This window comes from Phycomyces blakesleeanus (genome assembly GCF_001638985.1).
Source record: "Phycomyces blakesleeanus NRRL 1555(-) unplaced genomic scaffold PHYBLscaffold_8, whole genome shotgun sequence".
In the NCBI taxonomy this organism is placed as follows: Eukaryota; Fungi; Mucoromycota; class Mucoromycetes; order Mucorales; family Phycomycetaceae; genus Phycomyces; species Phycomyces blakesleeanus.
Window position 1 is genome coordinate 1057760 of NW_017265141.1, and position 19970 is coordinate 1077729.

The 19970-nt window shown below is 35.2% G+C and overlaps 6 protein-coding genes across 6 annotated transcripts; 3 read left to right on the forward strand and 3 right to left on the reverse strand.

The window, feature by feature from the left end:
- Positions 1 to 405: 405 nt before the first annotated feature.
- PHYBLDRAFT_75021 (hypothetical protein) lies at positions 406 to 1719 on the forward strand (the record flags this gene model as incomplete). Its single annotated transcript, XM_018443044.1, has 6 exons — positions 406 to 556; positions 613 to 738; positions 830 to 1010; positions 1080 to 1254; positions 1309 to 1395; positions 1453 to 1719. The coding sequence occupies 6 exons, from the start codon at positions 406 to 408 to the stop codon at positions 1597 to 1599; spliced, it is 867 nt and encodes a 288-aa protein (XP_018293000.1). The 3' UTR covers positions 1600 to 1719.
- Positions 1720 to 2658: 939 nt separating this feature from the next.
- PHYBLDRAFT_98660 (hypothetical protein) lies at positions 2659 to 4106 on the forward strand (the record flags this gene model as incomplete). The annotated part of the gene is made up of 5 exons (XM_018444066.1): positions 2659 to 2858; positions 2916 to 3096; positions 3132 to 3391; positions 3443 to 3930; positions 3994 to 4106. Coding segments are annotated over 5 exons (1242 nt in total), but the record flags the coding sequence as incomplete, so codon positions are not given.
- A 2535-nt stretch (positions 4107 to 6641) lies between these two features.
- On the reverse strand, positions 6642 to 7597 carry PHYBLDRAFT_111119 (hypothetical protein; the record flags this gene model as incomplete). The annotated part of the gene is made up of 4 exons (XM_018428195.1): positions 6642 to 6768; positions 6831 to 6862; positions 6912 to 7493; positions 7550 to 7597. Coding segments are annotated over 4 exons (789 nt in total), but the record flags the coding sequence as incomplete, so codon positions are not given.
- Positions 7598 to 10738: 3141 nt separating this feature from the next.
- On the reverse strand, positions 10739 to 12872 carry PHYBLDRAFT_167294 (hypothetical protein; the record flags this gene model as incomplete). The annotated part of the gene is made up of 8 exons (XM_018435621.1): positions 10739 to 10833; positions 11212 to 11291; positions 11384 to 11391; positions 11504 to 11595; positions 11699 to 11839; positions 12006 to 12059; positions 12494 to 12591; positions 12805 to 12872. The coding sequence occupies 8 exons, from the start codon at positions 12870 to 12872 to the stop codon at positions 10739 to 10741; spliced, it is 636 nt and encodes a 211-aa protein (XP_018293003.1).
- Positions 12873 to 14130: 1258 nt separating this feature from the next.
- PHYBLDRAFT_103966 (basic-leucine zipper transcription factor) lies at positions 14131 to 14301 on the forward strand (the record flags this gene model as incomplete). Its single annotated transcript, XM_018427800.1, has 1 exon — positions 14131 to 14301. A coding segment is annotated over one exon (171 nt), but the record flags the coding sequence as incomplete, so codon positions are not given.
- Positions 14302 to 17547: 3246 nt separating this feature from the next.
- On the reverse strand, positions 17548 to 19881 carry PHYBLDRAFT_186592 (hypothetical protein). Its single transcript, XM_018439260.1, has 6 exons — positions 19681 to 19881; positions 19142 to 19627; positions 18799 to 19076; positions 18521 to 18736; positions 17971 to 18447; positions 17548 to 17897 (listed from the first exon to the last, which is right to left on the reverse strand). The coding sequence occupies exons 1-6, from the start codon at positions 19820 to 19822 to the stop codon at positions 17808 to 17810; spliced, it is 1689 nt and encodes a 562-aa protein (XP_018293005.1). The 5' UTR covers positions 19823 to 19881; the 3' UTR covers positions 17548 to 17807.
- Between the last annotated feature and the right edge of the window lie 89 nt (positions 19882 to 19970).

A 19970-nucleotide genomic window follows, 5' to 3' on the forward strand; every position in this document is an offset into this window, starting at 1 on the left:
CAATAAAATAAAGCTAATTAATAAAAACGATACGTTCTGATACATGGAATGATTGAAAACCACATGCAATTGGAAAATACCAATATATATTTGATTTGTGGTTCCTAATAACCACAGATTATTTTGCTTATTATTCTTTTGCAAATACATTCTTCACTTTTACTAGTAGTAATATTAAGAGGTATATTTTTACTTATTTTCAAGTAGCCAAATAATTACATAAATCTGTTGGACATCTTAATAGTCTTATTGCACTCAAGGTCACTTAAATCAACAACCTCTACAGCTGCTTCAGAACATATATAATGTTGTAACACACTTATGACGGCAATGCACGTGATAGTCGTGACCTGCTTTATATGTTCATTTTTATTCTCAACCAGGAGTTGCTTGATAGTTCACACCATGGCTTCATCCGAACAACAGGCCAAAGAGCTTGTAGCTCAGGCACAAAAAAAACTCACTTCATGGTCTCTCTTTAATCCTTCCAACAAACATGAAGATGCCGCAGAGATTTACGAAAAAGCAGGCAACATGTACAAGTTAGCTCAACAGTGTGAGTGAATGACGTCTTCTCTTTACATGACATTATTCAACTCACAATAACTCTAGGGACACAGGCCGGAGACTGCTTTATTGAAGCTGCCAAACTGTTTCAGCGTGGAGGAGGTGCTAAGTTTGATAGTTCAAGAGCTTACGAAAACGCTTCAAAGTGTTATAAACGCCAAGACCCAGCAGGTAAAAAAATGCACACACAAAACGAAAGAAACCCCATCCTACACCATTCCATTTGTGAAAAGAAAGGTTCTTGACACGCTGTTATTATTAGCTGCCGTTGGGGCTTTGAAAGAGGCTGTTATATTAGATCAGGAAGGTGGAAACTTCAGAGCAGCTGCACGACACTATCAAGAGATGGCAGAATTATATGAAGGAGAACTCGATGATATTCAAAATGCATATGAATCCTACATAAAGGCATCCGAACTGTTTAGTGCTGACGACTCACCAGCGTAAGTTTATTATCGGCTAATTATCGAATTATGCTGATATGCCGAGGTGGCTTTATTTATATACGTAAGACTTGCGAACAAGGCGCTTCTTAAAGTAGCACAAATTGCTGCTGATTTGGGCATGTATGAGGTTGCAATCGAGAAATTTGAAAAGGTCGCCGCAGATTCAGTAGATGATGCACTTCTTAAATGGTCTCTCAAGGAGTATTTTTTGAAGGCTGGTTTGTGCCACTTATGTACAGGTGTAAGTAATAGCTATAATACGAAACTGTTTGGCTCACAAGAGAAAGGAAATTAGGATACGGTGAGAACAAGACAGGCACTCAATGGTTATTGTGGTATGGATATGTCATTTGAGACAACGCGTGAATACCAACTACTCAAGGTAAGTTATCTTCCTGTGGAAATTGGGGTGATTACTTATATGATTGTCGTATTTTAGGGTGTAGCAGACAGTGTAGACAATGGTGATGTCGAACAATTCACTCAAGTTGTATATGACTTTGATAAGCTTACTAGGCTGGATAGCTGGAAGACTGCAATTCTTCTAAAGATTAAGAAATCTTTGGAGCAAGATGACTTGCGTTAGAGTGACTGTATACATTCTCTTTATTTTTATTTTTATGCCCCAATCATTTTTGTATTCTTCTTTTTCATATAAGCATTTGCCATTGGGGGTGTAAGATAAAGACGCGTCCGAATGACTATGAAATTTGTCCTTTGTTGCTTTTAGCAGCCTTGTTTTAAGAGCGCTGTTCAAACACTAGGCATGAATGCCGATCGTTTTCTACCCAGTTTGGCAAACCATAACAAGACGTTTAGCCAACCCCGAGAGGTCATATGGGCTATTTGGCTTGAAAAAAATTCATACAACCGCTTGTCCTATTTCAGAACTGTTTATGCCCTTCTCTATCTACTTTATTTATCCAAACATTCCAGCTCAATGAGTGCTCAGAATAAAAAACAGCCTCAACGTAGAGGTCATTACCAGGCAGCCTTATCTTCTGTATGCCTATCCAATAGCCCTCCCCTCCATTATGTCGAGCCTCTTGAAGTCTCTTTAAATTCTCCCTTTGATCCGTTTAAGTCAAAATCAATGCCTACCAAAATATTTGCTACTCAGGATAACCATATTAAAGGTATATTAAGATATATTCATTAGTCACAAACCCATCGCATATCCCTGATAGTTTTAGAAATGAAACATAGAAAACCAAACAAAAACATCAGTTCAGAGTGTGCCATCTGGTCAAGAAGTATATGCGTACGGCTACGAGACCAATTGGGACCCAGAGTGTAAGTCAGACCAAATTTGTACACATCATCTGACCAAAACAGCACACCCGAGGCTTCCCCTTGAGACTGCTTCTCCAGCAGAAAGCACATCATCTGTAGATAGTCTGGGCTCAGCAGAAGCTACAGAACGCTCAAGGAGTAATAGAAAGGACTCTCCGTTTTATTCGACTGTAGTCGAGCCATCGTCGGTGAGAAAAGATGGTGTCCAGGGTGGGACGAAACCTTTACAAAAGACAATTTTGGCTGGTTGTTCTGGATCCCAGAACAAAAGTCGTAAGCGTGTAAGTCTAATTAAATTTAGACTGTAGCAGAGAAGTATAAAATGTCGTGCCTTAACTTTTTATTATAGACAAACCCACTTTATGCCCTGACAAGAAGATTAGCAGAGACGTATGAACTACGAAACGCACAATTTCAATACAATCCACGCCGCAATCCAAAGCGTGCTCTCACTCGACCTAGCAAGCCAGCCAAAAATGATGGTTACGACAATGAGAACAACGACTATATACTACGAGTAGGAGATGTTCTTGGTGAAGGGCAAGAACATGGGTTAGTAAACTTGGTGCACACAACAAACTGGGATTAATAAATAATTTCACAACTTAGGTATCGTATTATCGATTTGCTTGGACAAGGCACATTTGGACAGGTGGTCAAGTGTGAGAAATTGAAAACAAAGGAGCTATTTTCGGTAAAAGTGATAAAAAATAAAGCAGCATATCTAGCTCAAAGCAGTATGGAGGTAGAAATATTGAAACAGGCAAGTAAACAAGAAACAGATATTTATGTATGCTTATATTAATGTAAATTTACATTTAAAAGCTAAGCCAAAGAATCAACCCAGACGACCAGGATTCTATTCTCAAGTTTGAGGAATCGTTTACTCATAAGAACCATTTATGTATTGTTTTTGAGCTCTTGTCTGTAAACCTCTACGAACTAATCAAGCAAAATGGGTTCAAGGGTCTATCTGTTGACCTTGTACGAGTCATCACCGCGCAGTTACTTGATACACTAACACTACTTCAACATGCCAAGCTTATACATTGTGATCTTAAACCCGAAAACATTCTCTTAAAAAGGTAAGATTTCAAAATTGTAGAACCAGAAGAAATTGACTAAGAGCGGATTAGAGTCGATTCACCAGCTATCAAAATAATCGACTTTGGGTCTGCATGTCACGATTCAAACAAGATGTATACATATATACAATCTCGCTTCTACCGTTCACCAGAAGTCCTGCTTGGTATTCCATATACATACTCAATTGATATGTGGTCTCTAGGATGTGTCGTTGCCGAACTTTTTCTTGGGATACCTCTATTTCCGGGGAGTTCAGAATACAATCAACTGACGAGAATAACTGAGATGCTAGGGTATCCATCGGCAAAAATGATAAGAAAAGCAAGAAATCCTTCTCGTTTTTTTAACAAACACGATCGTGGTAACGGATGTTTTGAGTATACAATAAAAAGCAGGGATCAGTATACTCAAGAACAGAGAAAGAATGAAATGCATAGCAAGCAATATTTCCCTCATAACACATTGGAGGACCTTATTCTAAATTTTAAGGGAGTTTCCCGTGCTAACCCTACCATGAGCGATGAGCAAATTCAATTAGGTAGCAAGATAAACTTAACTTGTCATATGTATCAGTTACCCTAATATCTTTTCTGATAAATAGATATTATAAAGCGACATGCTTTAATTGATTTCTTAAAGAAGATTCTCGAAATTGACCCTGAAAAGCGACTGATGCCACAAGAGGCACGAATGCATCCATTCATTACTGGAGAGAATATGTCTTCCTATCTACCAAATACGCAACCTCAGACGGCCATTAGTATACCACAGGCCCCGGAAGACGCAGCCCTGAAAGAAAGCACTATCATTGGTGAGAATACAGAAATGCGAAATCGAATTCAGACAAACAATACCAGCCAACCAAATAAAGCAAATGGTGAACAGTCGAACTATCCTTTGAAGAAGAAGTACATCGCATCAGCATTGAATTTGATAAACTCTATCCAATCACTTGAAGTAGCGGCATCCAATACACCTATCAACAGCATACCAGTATTTCAGAAAATTAGAGAAAATGGAACGAAAAGACAAAGAGACCATAAAGAGCATACGAAGAGAGAACTAACAGATGGAAGGATAGCGCCAAATGATCCACAGGCAAAATCACCAGAAAATGGGGTGTTGTCTTTCGGCACTGGTCCACAATCAACTCAATCTTCCAACAAACACCCTACACCAAAGGATAATTCTGCAATTAATATTACGACCAAATCGTATCTCAAAAAGGATGTATCTTCAAGTGCAACAGCTATCACTTCTGAAGCTGCTTTTGACCTTTCTCGCAAGGTGAAGTATGCTCCGCAAGTTAAAGTTCGATTTGGATCGCAAGACACATTTAGATTGCCAAACCAGATTCATATAGCATCGTCAGAAGGGGAAAACGAATCAAGGGCTCACAAAAATACACTTTTGCGTACGGCACATGTAGGAGAAGCTGCTGGAGGATTGTTAATGATGAGACAAGAAAAAAAGAGTGAACTCCCTTTATACCATATATCACCTCCTTCAAGTGGGAAAAACAAGCTACCTTCTCTCAAGAAACACAATGTATTCGAGAAGTCATGACGCATAACTGTACAACCTTTTTTTTTTAATCTTATGAAACATCCTACAAATTTATATATAAACCAATATTATCTATACAAAATAACTCTATATCTACTATTAATTATAATACTCAAAATATCTATCAATCTATATAAATATTGACATTACAATGCATTGTACCTATAATGTAAGCGGCTTTTATTTTTCACAGCTTTAAATAGAAACATGGCATATTATATCCGTATTGATTAAATCTGGCATAGTTTGAGCTAAATCCCAAAACAATTCTCTAGCAGCTTAGTGCCAAAGAGGTTGAAGCTTAGTTATAGAATGTAAAAGAATGTAATGGAAAGCCTCATTTTATTATGTATATACGTTTACGCCAAAAAGAAGTGGCAATATTTTTATAAGAAAGCTTAATCATCTTGAAAGAAATAAAAAGTCTTTTGCTTGTTTGTTTAAAGAATATACAAAAGGCTTTAATGAAAGTGTAGGCTTGAGAAAACTAGAGAACCCGTTGTCAAGTGAAAGTTTAGAATTTTCACTCACTTTTGCTTTACTCGGCGATTTAAATTCCAATGAAAAGATGTAAAATTTTACTGAGGGAGGCCATTTCATCACCAAGACTTTATTAAGAATTGAGTTTGTTTTTCCACCTTCGAACATAAAAACAATATAGTCAAGAGTCGTCTCTATATATCTACTTAAGAGAATAAGTCTTGGAAAGCCAAGTTTATTAAGATGTATCTCTCTTATGTTTGTCACAGTACTTATGTTTTCATCAACTGTGGTTGAGTTTTTTCTTTTTTTTTTTGACTGGGTTTCAGTAATAATTCTTTTTTAGCAGTCTTTGAAAATATCACATCCCAACGGGTTCTCTACTATAGATGCTACTTCATAGTTTTCTGTGCCTGAGTTTCTGACGATTTACTAAAAGGAAAAAAAAAAAGGTATCTATAATTCAAATTACAAACGCCATTGATACTAACTATTTCTGATATAATTTATAGATTATGAAAGATATATCTCCAGGTATATATATAAGGCAATAAATAATACATCAACTATTGAATATATAAAAATAAAAGGCGGTCGAATCGTTTGATCAAATCTACAACGGTACTTCCTTGTTAATATGTAAAATATTATTTCTATCTTGATTATTTGGTTGTATGGTATTAGGGTTAAAATATGGTTATGCTAGTGAGTTCTATTGAATTATAAAGATGGGGGGATGGGCACGTAAGGTAAATGTTCTATCTATATAAGTTAGTGTATATGTAGTGGAAGGTTTTCCACAATTATGATTTGATATCTGTAGGCTTTTTGATATGGTGTGTCTTAATTGCCAGCGCGGGACTTTCCGTTCAATATTTTCTGTTTCCAGATAAATGCCTTTGATTCTTCTAATTGTCTTGAGGAATTCTTCTTCCCAGAAGCTGTCTGCTGACGTCTTGTCCTTCTGCTCTCTCGACACAGCTCACGTCGCCTCTCTAGATCTTCGTTGGTTATATCAGTGAGGGAACTATAACGGCGGAAGCAATTCTATTAACATGTAAAGAAAATTAATACAAGCAATTTAGCTTTTAGTGTAATCGAAGTATCTTACTTCAAGAAGGTTTTGGCAATTTAAAGCTTTCTTGGGAAGATTCTAAAAGAGTATATATAATATTAGTACGCACTCAATGAGAATTTAGCTCATTAAATAGTGAAATATATTACCTGTATAACTTGGAATATTTCTAAGGAATCTCCAAGAGGCATTACCATGTGCTCACTCATCTTGAAAAGCGTCAAAGCTATTCTGAATAGAATATTAGCACCCTCACTACAAAAAAGGAAGACAATATTAATTACTGTAGGTAAAAAAGAAATTTCTCTTGGACTTACTAGAAAAAGCAATCCCACACACGAAGTAGCGTCTAAAAATTAGGTATTAATATATACCCAAAGCTTCTCACGCTTACTTACCTCTGTAGGTAGAATATTGATGAATAAAGTCAGGAACCAATGGCTTGTGACAAGTGTAATAGTCGGCATGGATACACCGTCAGCCTCTGACTCCCAGAAAGATTTGTCACACATTGTACCCCATAAGTGAGGCATTCTCTCCCAAAGGAGCATCATCAATACATTTTGATCTAGGTTGGACCCTTCCATTGTTACATCGTAGACGCCAGCCGGAAGAATATTTTGAACAATTGTGACCAAAGTCCAAAATGCTTCTTCTTCTTTCATGAATAACAGTAACATCCCAACTACGAAATTAAGAGACTGACAATAACCAACGGACGGGCAATAGATCGAAAATGCTAGCAGCACGCGGCGAAGAGCGGAGATAACTGGCACGTTGTCTGTAGACGCAAGCTGCTGTCCATCAGCTACAGACGTCCTGAATTGGACGTTTTCGGGAAACGTGCGATGCAAGTCGCGTTCAATAATATCTGCAAACTCGTTTCTACTACCAAGCTCTTTAGCTTTAGCTAGGAAGCGTTCATAGACCCCCAGATTAGAATCCAACTTGGCCTCTGCTCCACTGTAATGAAACCAGACCTATTTAATTCTTGTTAAGTATTGGATCTGTATTTAGGATACTATTGGTATCTTACCCGACCACGCAAGTCTGCAGGAATTCCCTTGCGGACATATCTCCTTACTCAAAAAAACAATCAATGTATTAGCTACAGATACAATTAAAGCCTATAGAAGATGTACCTTTCGGACTTCTTTCGGGCAATTTTGTCCCGTTCTCTTCTAATAGCTGCTGCCACTTGGAAAGACGACGATCTAGTGTAGGTCGATAAATCTTCTCGAAAGAATTGTAATCTTGGAAAGATATCCATTGTGAGATTATTTTAAATCCATATCGGTCTCTATCAGCATAGGCAGGTAAAGATGAGAACGTAAATTATGTATATGCGAAAACGAAATAAATAGAAAATCGAGTTCATACACAGAATCTTCGTTTTCCTTGTCCTCAGTTGATGGAGGCGGGGGGTATATAGCATGAGAGCCATCGTCGTACAATGGTTGCTTGGTATGCTCATGCTTATGGTTGAATAGTGAGAAGTGAAAGATCGAGTGGGGCTTAGAGGGCAAATGGTCGTCTTTGTGGGTGCTTTTTTTCTTTGTAGATGAAAAGAGGGTTTTTGGATGCTTAGAGTTGGGTGTAGTAGGTGATTCTGCTCTGTCTAGAGAAGGACTCGGCAAGCTTGTCTTGTCAAATGTTGCACTTTTTGGTGATTCTCGGAAGGGTGGTGGTTGCCATTGCTGAGATTCTTGATCTGCTAGTTCGCTTTCGGATTTTTGTAGTTCAGATTCTTTTCTAGTTTCTACAGGCATGAGCTTCTCAGGAATCATTTCTCGAGGTTGCTGCGGAAGATAAGGCCTGACCGCTCTTCGGATCAGAACGCCCTCTATTATGGCTCCGGGTCCTAAGTTACGCTGTGATTCTTCAGAGTTTACACTAATATTATCATGGTTACTGCTTTCTTCATTCTCTCCTATTCCATACTCTGACTCGGAATCTGATTCAGTAGAATAAATTCGTGTAGAATGGCTCAGGTTTGATGAGGCAGACGAGGCAGCAGCAGCAGCAGCAGAAGCAGCAGATTTTGCTTTGATGGCGTTTTTGTAGAATTGACTTTTCCGGTATTTTTGTTGTTGTGAATGAACAAAAGTATCGGATCGCTGACGGCGAATAGCTTCTGCATAAATAGAGCCACCGAATGATGATGAGCGAGATCTGGGAAGAGAACTAGTGGAGATAAAATCGCCCGATGATGTTTTGCGCACCGATGCAGATAATGAAGGTACGGGAGACACCTCATGTGGAACTTTAAGAGATGCCATGATGTAGAGCAAAGAGTACAATAATTGTAAAAGAAGGTCGTGGTTGTCAAAGGGAATTGAAAACGATTCTCATGGCAATTTCCTTTTCTGTCAATGGCCAACCCGGTGGCTTGATATACTTGTGTCACCATGGGGATGAGGTATGTTTTTACTTCTTCCTTTAATAATTATCCAAGAGTACTATCATACAGAGCTTATTTGGGCTATTTAAGTGTAAAAATACAAGCGTCTTCATGTTATGCATAAATACTTTTAAAATTTTCCTTAAGTTAGATTAATTGTACAATCAATTAAATAAATAACGGAATAAGTACACACAGACCATACTTCAAGAAGTATGCATTGACGACACAATAAGGACTTCTTAATTTGATTCTTTTGAATGCCTATTGTCAGCAGTTATATATATATGTATATACGACCTGTAAAGTCTGTGGTATATTTATTGGATTCTAAGTGTCGTATGACTATAGAAATTGTTTCGTCTTACAAGGTTTATAAGCGAGTATTATGTTGGACTTGATTACATATCGAGGTATTTTGTAAAAGCATTTTATTTGGTACAATCCACGCTCGATATAGTTTTAAGAGTAGGAGAAGCAGAAGAATATCTCTAGTTATATCAAACGTTATAACTGCTTCTCCATATTTTTTCTTTGTACTAATATGTACCCTGGTAAATGTAAAGGTCTCTTTTTCATATAGAAATTACGATTTTTGGACCATGTTTTAAAATTAATTAACAAACATCCTTTAAAAAATGATTATGTTTCAAAAATACATTTAACGTTTGATTTAGTGATGTGTTGCTGTATGTATGTATTATTATTATAAATATATCGAAAAATAATAATAATTATCAGTGGACGGACTAAAAACCTCCAAAAAATATTGTTATATCGACCTTTGACTTTAATATATATACCTATATTTTGAAGAATGGTGAAGGTTTTGTACTTCTTTTGAAATTTGCTAAAATTTGTACAGTTCTTGATTTTGTGTGGCTCTCATCAAAATTTAGCCTTTCTCTTGTCTTTGTGTTTTTGTTTTTGGATCCTTTCTACATACTACCTTGTTCTAACGATATAGTTTATGTAAGGGTTTCTGCAAACAAAATTATACTAGCTTTATTATTACAAGGCATTTGCACACACATAAATTATTGTGATCTTTAAGCCTAAATATGGATAGAAAGTTTAATGTCTTTACCTTTATAATTATGTTATTCTATTATTATGTATATGATATAGGTGGTCTTAATACATGGCAGTCCTGAAACTGAAGCCTTTTTGCATAGAAAATAGCCTTATGTCTCACGTATACAAGTTTCATTATACTTTTATATTATAACCCAGAGTATTATTACATATATATATATATGTACACTGAGACGTCTTAACTATGGTCTACAAACTCTAAAGCCAAATCATGTTTTTTAATTTGCTAATGACCCTAGTCGACTAACAGTCTCAAGAACTGCTCCACATAATGTTCATGTAAACCAGCAATGAAGCAACAGGTATTTGAATAGTAACAGCTATAAGCAATAATATTTAGCTCTCTTTAATAAATAGCACTCACAGATATGATGCGTGATTTATCTATCTTTGCAGGAAATTGATAGTGCCCTCTTAAAAATAATAGCCATACATTAGCTTAACTAGTTTGAATGAATATTAAGTGTGTGTCTGTTCATGATTTTCACTTAAAGTGGCTTTCTGGATTAAAAGCAAAAAAAATGAATACGCTCTCCAGAAATTTTTGGTGCAATTCTCTACCATTTCTATGCTTAATTCATCTTTTTTGATGCATTTGGTGCATTCCATTTTTGCACCAAATCAATTTTTATTGGTGCGGCAAACTGATTTCTATCTTTGGACCAATAATTTCCGGAAAAAGTATAGAAGCCTCAATATATACTAAAATAAGTTTAAAGAATCCTAAATTTAGTAAGCCGGTGGTGGACTTCCAAAGTTCCGAATTTTGGGCCAAAGCTGCAAGTCTCTCGAATTTAGGGCCTTCTCAAGCACTCGCCAAAGACCTAAAAGTTGGTGTTGAAATCCAAATAAGTATTAGCGAAGATTTCCTAATTTAGCCAATTTTGTTGGCGAAGGTTACTAATTTAAGAAACTCTCGCCAGTCCGTATATGGAAATCACCGCCAACATTTAGGACCTTGGCGGGTGCTTGAGAAGCCCCTTATTCTTAGATTTATTTTTTCCTACAGTTGGCGTAGACATATCGAAAATATTAATCAAATATAAAACAGAAAAGCATAATAGACTTATTTAACCAAATTAAGCTGTATCTGACTGTACCGCTTTTCAAAAATAACAATCTTAATTCAAATGTATAAAAAAAAAACGTGCTCATAATACCATCCCTTCCTTAAAGAATGATCTTATTCTCAATCCAATTACCAAGGAAATACGGGTAGCCAATCAAAATTGTTTTAGCCTCTCTCGATCCTCGTTTTGAAAGATCCTCGTTTTGACTTTTTCTAAAAAAAAATATGATCCAATAACATGGCTTAAAATTTTGGCCTTTGATTCATCTTTGGTTAATATTTTTGATCTCCCACACCGATATTACTGGTAACTCTATCGTAGAGCATTAGTATTTAGTAAATACTACTAAAAGTGTAATAATAGGCCCTAAATTTGTACTTAGTGCTACTGATATTATGGATACAAGGTTGGTAGGATTATTTACATTTGTATATGGCACAAAGCAAACGTATTGAAGCCAGTGTTCTAGAAGTCTGTGCATGAATCTATCCAGGTACAAAACTTGTATATGAGCGCCTATTTAATTTTATGTGGTTGGCCAGTGCCATTTTATATATATAAAACTAGGGACTTTTTTAAAATAAATAAAAGCTTATAAGATTTGACATAGTAATATAACCTAATACTTGTAGAATACTTTCTAATTGAATGTTAACGAGAAGGAGCATATTCAATCCAACTGACAGCGACATATCTGTAAATAATATACACATCAAGCTGCCCGTTTCTCGTGAGTTGGAAGAGCTGAGGAAAGCTAAACCTATTTGGTTTTGTCAATTAGACATGATCGGATTAGTAAATATATTTATATATATATATAACTTAAAGGCGGATAAATTGAAAAAAAAAACCATTGTACGATGTGATACATGGATTGTATATCTATGTATCTTAAGACATTCAAGATGTATAAGCTAATAACTTACTTTTAAGAATAACTCTGACAGTAAGACTATACAATAAGTACTTGTTTATGACGGCTAGATACTTTTTTATTACTCAAAATAAACTTTTATAGGTATTATCAAGGTAAGTTTCCTACTTATGGCATTTTGTTTTATAAATTTTAATTGTATTGAAGTTAATATCTGACATTATAGTGTGCAAGTGCGTACAAGCTTTAGTGGAGCTCGTTTAAGAACATTAAACAATATTATCGGTTTTAGTTATTTTACACAAAAAAAGATTATTCCAGGTACTACCTAATCGATTGAGATTAGATGAAAATGGGTAGCACCGCAAAGTATAAGATATGTATGCCGATATACTTCCACTCACAACTAGATTCGTGATACTTGCCTAATAAACTCCACTATTTGTTCCATGGTCAATACAAAAAAAGTTTTGTTCCATGGTTGCTGAGAATTGCGACATCTTATGGCGATGGCATCACCATATGCTTCACAGGACTTACCTGTTGATCTTAACTCTGATTTAATGGCCACAGCCTGACTTTGATCATCAGAAATCGAAACCTCGAATAACTGCAAAACGACCCCATGGTCATCAAATCTTTTAACTTATCCTGGACTAAACCAATCTATCAAATGTCTGTAAAACAAAAAAGGCCACTTTATTATACTATATACTTGTTTAATATGATACTATTTAACTTTGTCTTAAAATAAGAAAAGAAACCGCTTTGAAATTATGTTTTCTACTTTTAGAACTTTTATTCAGGGTGAGGCTTGGCATCCTATTTTGTGAAAAATAAAGGGATCAAACCTCTGTCCAGGCCATGAAAACTGAGCCAATGAACTCCGACGTAAAGCACGCTGTATCTCGAGAGCCATCTGGTTGGTAGTATATGGCGTGATTTATAGCGTATTTTCTGACCGATTATGATGCCGCTTCTTTTAGCTGTGTGTAGACATGTCGTCAAAGTCACTCTGTTGGGCAAGCGTAAGACAGTGTACAGAAAGGCTATCCAATAACATTACTATATTATTATGCAATGGATGTTCAAAATCGGGTCTTTTTTACTGGGTTTGCGTAGACGTTGCACGGCCTAAACACCAAGACTGTCATAAGTTCAATAGCTTATTTTTATCACTTGTATCAATTTACTTGACGCCTTTGAATAAAAAAGAGTAGCCCTCACACTCCTTTCTTTCTTTATTTGTTCCCTTTTTTTCTGCAAAGACTTTGTCCATCCTTATACCTTTAAAATACCAAATTTGTACCTTATTCAAGGAATATGCTATCAAAAGAGACCTGGAAAACCAGTAATATTCGTTCATTGAATAACGAAAATGAATCGGCGCACACTATCTCAGAAAATGAGCTTCAGAAAGAGCTTTCATTATTCGCAAACACTCGATTTGTTTATAAGAATAACTATGATATGGAAAGCTACGAAAATAATGAAAATATAAGGTTAGAGTCACATTCTGGTAGTTTGTTTTTGATAGTAAAAGCATATCTAGCCTCTTAATAACATTAAAAAAAAGATTAACAGATATAATTCAGAGCCCTTATGCTCCAAATTTTATACAAAGAGATCCTATTGGAGAGCGTTCTAATGGTAACGTTAAGCAGATACTTTTCACATGAAAAATATGCTAATAAATATTCCAATAGAGTCTCTCCAACTCAATCACACAATAGATGCGCCTCTTAGAAGTCGCGCTAATATACCATTTATACCAGACTCTGAATTATATATCAGCAATTCGAGGTTAGGTTTCGATAGGAGCCATTTACCCCAAGATGATATCTCCCAAGCTCCTCAATTCGCAAACCCTTACTATACCACAGAAAACAGTATGCATAATCAGCCAGAGGTAAATAAAGTAAAGCACATGGGTAAACCCATTATTTACCATTTTTCATTAGCATTTCTCTAGTTTACCTTGTTCTCCTACAGAGATTAGACAGAACCCAATGAATATTTTATATTTGCAAGATGGGCTATCAACTCAAAGCTCACTTGCACACTTTCCTAGTATCAGTGCAAGTTCTAGCACTGATATTAATGAAGAAGACGAAGCGAATAATAATTCTGAAGATGATTCAAACCAAAGTCAAGAAACTCAGGAACCAAACAAGATCGACAAGCGCCGCCGAAATACGGCCGCTAGTGCGCGCTTCCGTGTCAAGAAGAAGATACGCGAGCAATTTCTCCAAAAAACATTGGATGAAAAAACAGAGTCAGCAGAGAAGCTTCAAAATCGTATAGTTGCTCTTGAACGTGAGATAAAGTGGCTAAAAGACCTTATTATGGAAAAAGATTCTAAGAAGTCTATAAAAGAGACATAATAATACCCTCTCTAACTATAGACGAAAAAGTTGGTACCTTTTCGTAAATATTATAATCAGGTGGCAATAAAAAAGTGTAAATAGCTTCTTATAATATGCCTTGATAATTTGATAATGTGGTTCTGTAGAGCTTAAACACGTACACACATCTGCTAACAAAAAAAGTAGCAAAAAAAAGAGTAAAAATCTTAAAATTCGTGTTTGCGTATAGATTCTGATAGGCTATAAAAACACTTTTTTAGTTGCATTCTCAATCAATTTTCCTTTCTTTTATTGTTCTTATAATACTTTGATATTATTTTGGGTATTTTTTGAAATACAGTGAGAACGGTAAATATTGTCAGTTTGCGAAAATTAATTGTTCGTTACTAAAAAAAAAAACAAATGACACTTTGCCAAAAGTAATTGTCCCCAAGTAAAAATTGATTGTTATAATAAAACCTCATCCTAAATATTCTAATTGTCTAAAGAAACACTATATTCATCGAAAACTTATATTGCAATTGACAAGTATATTTCTGTAAAAGACCATTTAATTTTTTATTTGTTGACAAATCGATTTTACTTTGGGGACAATTACTTTTGGCAAAGTGACAATATTTACCGTTCTCACTGTACCAAATATTTTTTGTTTGTATGGAGCTGTGACAGGCTCAGATCTGTACCAAATATATTCAGCAAGATATATATTTCAATTTAATTTTCAAATAACCCTCACACATAAAGATGGAAGACTATATTCAATGTGACATTATTTATCATGTACGTGTATAAATAGCGTAATAAACATTGTCGCCTAAAAAACTCGGCTTTAAGGATAAAAATTTCAAGACTACAAGGTACTAGGATTTATTTGAATATTTATAATGTTTTTTTTATGAGTATGAACTTGTTATCTTTGTAAATAAAAAGCATTACAAATCTAACATTATTTTTGCCTTGTCTAACCTGAAACTGTCATCAAAATAAAAATCGTTAATATTGTATTTGAATTAAATATAAAATATATCTATAAAAATACTTTCAAATCTGTTACTCGGTAAGATGTAAATTTCGTGATTATTAAGACGAATTAGTTAGTATACACGCGTATATTATTTAACTTGTTTTTATTACACCAAATAAACACTCATTTGATTACGCATATTTTTGAAAACAAATTTACTGTAACTTTTCTAAGATTCAATGAATAAAAGTTTTGGTGGCCGTATTTTAGTGGAATCCGAAGCTTTACTCTTCAAAGTAGATTTACTACTTTGAAAGGTATACGATTAATATTTAAAGTATACGTATATATAATAAACGCCTGCTCAAAATAGCTTGTATCAAGTATTATAGTACTTTTACTCAAAATTGAGACTATCTGTATTTTTTTAGATGAGTGTTTTGAGACTACATAAACAGATAATGTATATTAAAGCGATTTTTCTCCAGTAAGAATGTTATATTCATACCCACTTTTACATCGAATATTTGGCATCATATTGTGTGATATTATTTTATTGTTTGTCCTCAAGTATCTCTCCAAAAAAAAACAGTTGAAGGGTTATTTTTACCTATATTTATACGCATATAATTCAGATTGTATATTAAACTGAATATTTTAGTATGTAGATTTAGAGTTGTATTACACATACACCTAGCAAAAGTTCACAAATACTAGCTTAGTTACTGTCAGAGGGAATGATAGTCTAGCCAACTAGACTAAGGGATATTGACACTACATATATCTACAACAGAATTTATAAACCTTATATTGTTTTTTTTATATCACCTCTCATTTATATAGTGTATATATAGAAATTTAATACACTGTATTTTTTTTAATAAATTTGATATTTTTTAAGATAATGCTAGATGCTAGAACTTAATTATAGTAAACGTATTATTTTTACTTGATATTTAGTATACTTGCATTATACACATTCTACCTCTTGTATATATATATATATATATTATAGTTCAGGGACAAATCAGTCGTTGTGTTTTGAAGTATTAAATACTGAGGTTTTGATTATACTTGGTTTAAATTAACCTCCTAACACCGCGTATTCAATTTTATTATTTGTAAGAATACACGTGAAAGTAATTGTTCATATCAGAGGTATATATAAAAAAAAGATGACAAATATAACTCTATATTTTATAGTATTTGATAATTTCTTGTAAAGAAGTACTTGAATTGTTGTATTTAAATCCCGCTCATAATTTTGCTTTTGTCTTCCACATGAATGCATAAATTTATGGGATTTTTTATATACCTTTAGGATAGCAATTCTTACACATGTTGAATGTACTTGATATCATATGAGTGTATTATATATACCAGCCACAAACAAGCCACTCTGTAGCTGTTTATAACCAAGGGCCCTCTTCATTTTACCCTTTCATTTTTCTTTGTTTTTGCCACACATTCCTTTTCTAGAATGTGAATGGCCAAAATACCCTGAGTAAGACACTAAGCTGCTCCGCCTGGAATAGCGACATGTCATTGATGGATCCAAAAATTCATGTTAGTACTTTTTACATTCAACCAAATTCTTCATCTATTATGTGTGTCCTTGTGTGCTTAAATAATTTAAAGTGTTCTATATACTTAAAAATTCTTTTAGTTCAAAGCTTAACTTTATATTTATACCTTTCTACATATGCTGGTGTTCGTTAAAGTAACGGAATATATTAATATATTGAGCAATTATTCTATAGTGTACTTTATGATCGGTTGAGTACAAAGATAATTATGGCATACAAATAAAAGCTATTGACAGCTACCTTGGTTACAATATACTATCGGAGCTATGTAATTTAGATGTTGAGGATTATTCGCACAATATAATTGGAGACGAAATAACGATCGACCTTCCGTATTGGGGATCTTCCGTTGTATGTATACTATATATCCGTTAGTAGTATGCCATCCTCGTGAATAAAGATCTGGACCCATATACATATATAATGAACAAATTAACCAGAAACCTGGAGTAAAAATACATGCTTTTCTATTAAGAAATGAAATAAAATATGAAAATTGTAGCGGGAATGTCTCAATATACATAAAAAACAAATGTGATGGCCAGGACAATATGATACAAGACTGGAAGTACATTAATATACTCTTTATTTGAAGCTTTCCGTCTATTACTAAATCTAAAACAAAATTAGCCATAGCTGCTACAGCCTTCTCTGTGTAAAAAATACAGTTATATTATTCATTATTTACTAAATGTTTTCTTTTTATTTGTTTATTCGGTTGTTTGTTTTTCAAAAATATTCAATCAATTAAAACGCAATGCAATGCATGTACTTTATAATTTTACAAGCTATTACAAGAATCGTATTAAATCATTTGGTTCATGTCTATATATAAAATGTATGTATGTGTGTATCTGTAAAAAAAATACAGTTAAGAAAGCAAATAAGCGAAAGAGATATACGAGTAACATTAAAGATATATCGATATTATAATCTCTTTATCCCAGACTCCATTGAGTACTGAGCCAGTCATATTTAACCAATGCGCCAGGCTTTGTGCAATCTGGTGCACGATCCCTTTGTCTGAACTATATATATTTTCTAGTGTATTAGTATACAAACATTTACTAAATAGATATACATTAACATTCTCAAACTTACTCTTGGCATCGCGACAGTGCTGTTGTCTGACTTAGAATGGAATGCAGCAAGCTTTCCGTAGCCTTGAGGACTAATCACGCGATAGTTTGTATAACCAAGCATCCAGTTCTCCATCAAAGCACTGCTTACACCAGGAGTCATGCGTGCGCGGTTGATTTCTTTGGGGATTTCAACATCAATATATTTTGCGATTTGAGCAGGTTCAATATGTTCAATTGGTAGCCCGCTTATCACCGTAGTAGTGTCTTTGTGGCCTGTGCCAATATATTTCTCAGCAAGAGCGGGGTCTTCATTCATTGACACAAATTCGTCACGTAACTTCAGAGAGTCTGTAACTAGGAAGTAAACTACTCGCTTGTGATGGGGTTGTTTGTGAACACTAGCCAATTGGTTGGCACATATCATAAAGTGGTTCCATTTCTCAAGACTGTTATCATCGTGTTGAGGGTTTGCTAAGGCATTATCATCTGTACGGATCTTGATAAAAAGTTAATTTATCGTGTTATCTCTCTCTCTCTCTCTCTTGCCAGCTGCATTGATTAATTCTTACCTGCAGTCCAATACTCAAAATGCTATTCATTTCAAACATTTGCTTGTAAGCATTGAGGAACCGCCTGCTACCGACTGTAGGGCGGAACATGTAGTCAGCCAAGCAACCAAAGGCGTTTTCTTTAGTCAAGCCAATACTCTCTAGCCTCTCAGGGTAGACACTTGACATCTGGAAAGTACGAACAATATAACCTCGGTTGGATCTGACTTCAATATACTAAAAATATGGGGACACTTAATATAAACTTTCGGATTCCCAAGGTCTCTATTAACACTTACAGAAGCGTTCCATAGCGCATTAAAGTCCTGTGTAGGTCCATCACGGAACATAATTGAACCCATACCGGGATATTTCTGATTGAGCAAATCGACCTGTTCCATACCCAACAAAGAATCTTTTTCCCCGGTAAACAGATTAGATATCTCCTTAGGGTCGAAGCTCCAGTCGACATTAGGTCTGTCAAACAGAAGCTCGAGGGGAATGGGATTTCCCTCAGCCCAATTAGCCAGATAGGCACGATCCGTAATGAGAGCAAAGAAAAAGGTGGAGATCATGCCTAAAATGTCATTCGGTGTTTGAGTAACCTTTGCAAAAAGATTTACCTTCTTTTTTTTTACTTACCGCTCATACGATCAGCCAGTCCACCACAACCGCGATTGCTATTAGCAGGAACTTCTTTACAAACATAGGAGATGTAGGTTGGTCTATCAGAGTCTGTAAAACCTTGTAAATCTCCAGATTTGATAAGCTCTAGTTGTTCCAATCTGTGCTTATGAAGTGCAGTGTATTTTTCTTGCCAAGTTCCACATTCGCCACGAGTGTTGTAAGGTTCAGCATCAGTGAATCCAGTAGCGGGATCCCATTGCTGGCAGTAATCTTCATATTCAGATTTGGTAACAAAGCTAATTGCTTTCAGTAAGCTTGCATCAGTCGGAGGTGGGCTATATGTTTCGTCCCCACTGGGTGCAATGGTAATTTTTCTTGGCAATTCACATTTGCCAGTAGTCTTGATGCCTCCGTAATCAACAGCTTCTTCGGTCGGGAGGTTTGAAGATCCCGGAGATCGGTTGTTTGTGTAGTCATCGTAATCTTGTTTGATGGATCCTCCTAAGAAATATTTTAGTTGAATGTTTCTGGATAGATAAGCAGTGAATTGTTACCAGGATAAACTAAAGATCCTATTGCCATCAAGACAATAGCTACCAGACTAACAAATGTCAGTGCTTTTGCGAGCTTGTACTTAAACAGGAGGCTCCCGAGTTCTCCGTTCCCCCCTACTCTTTGGTAGGTTGTTGCTGCCATCTTGACAAGAGAAAGGAGAAAAAGACAAAGACTAAAAGGAGAAAGAGAGAAAGAGAGAGAAAAAGAGAAAAAGAGTCTATTTTTACACCTTTTTTTCCCGTAAAAAGAAAGGAGTGCCTGAGCCCCGCTGAGGGAGGACGGCTTCATG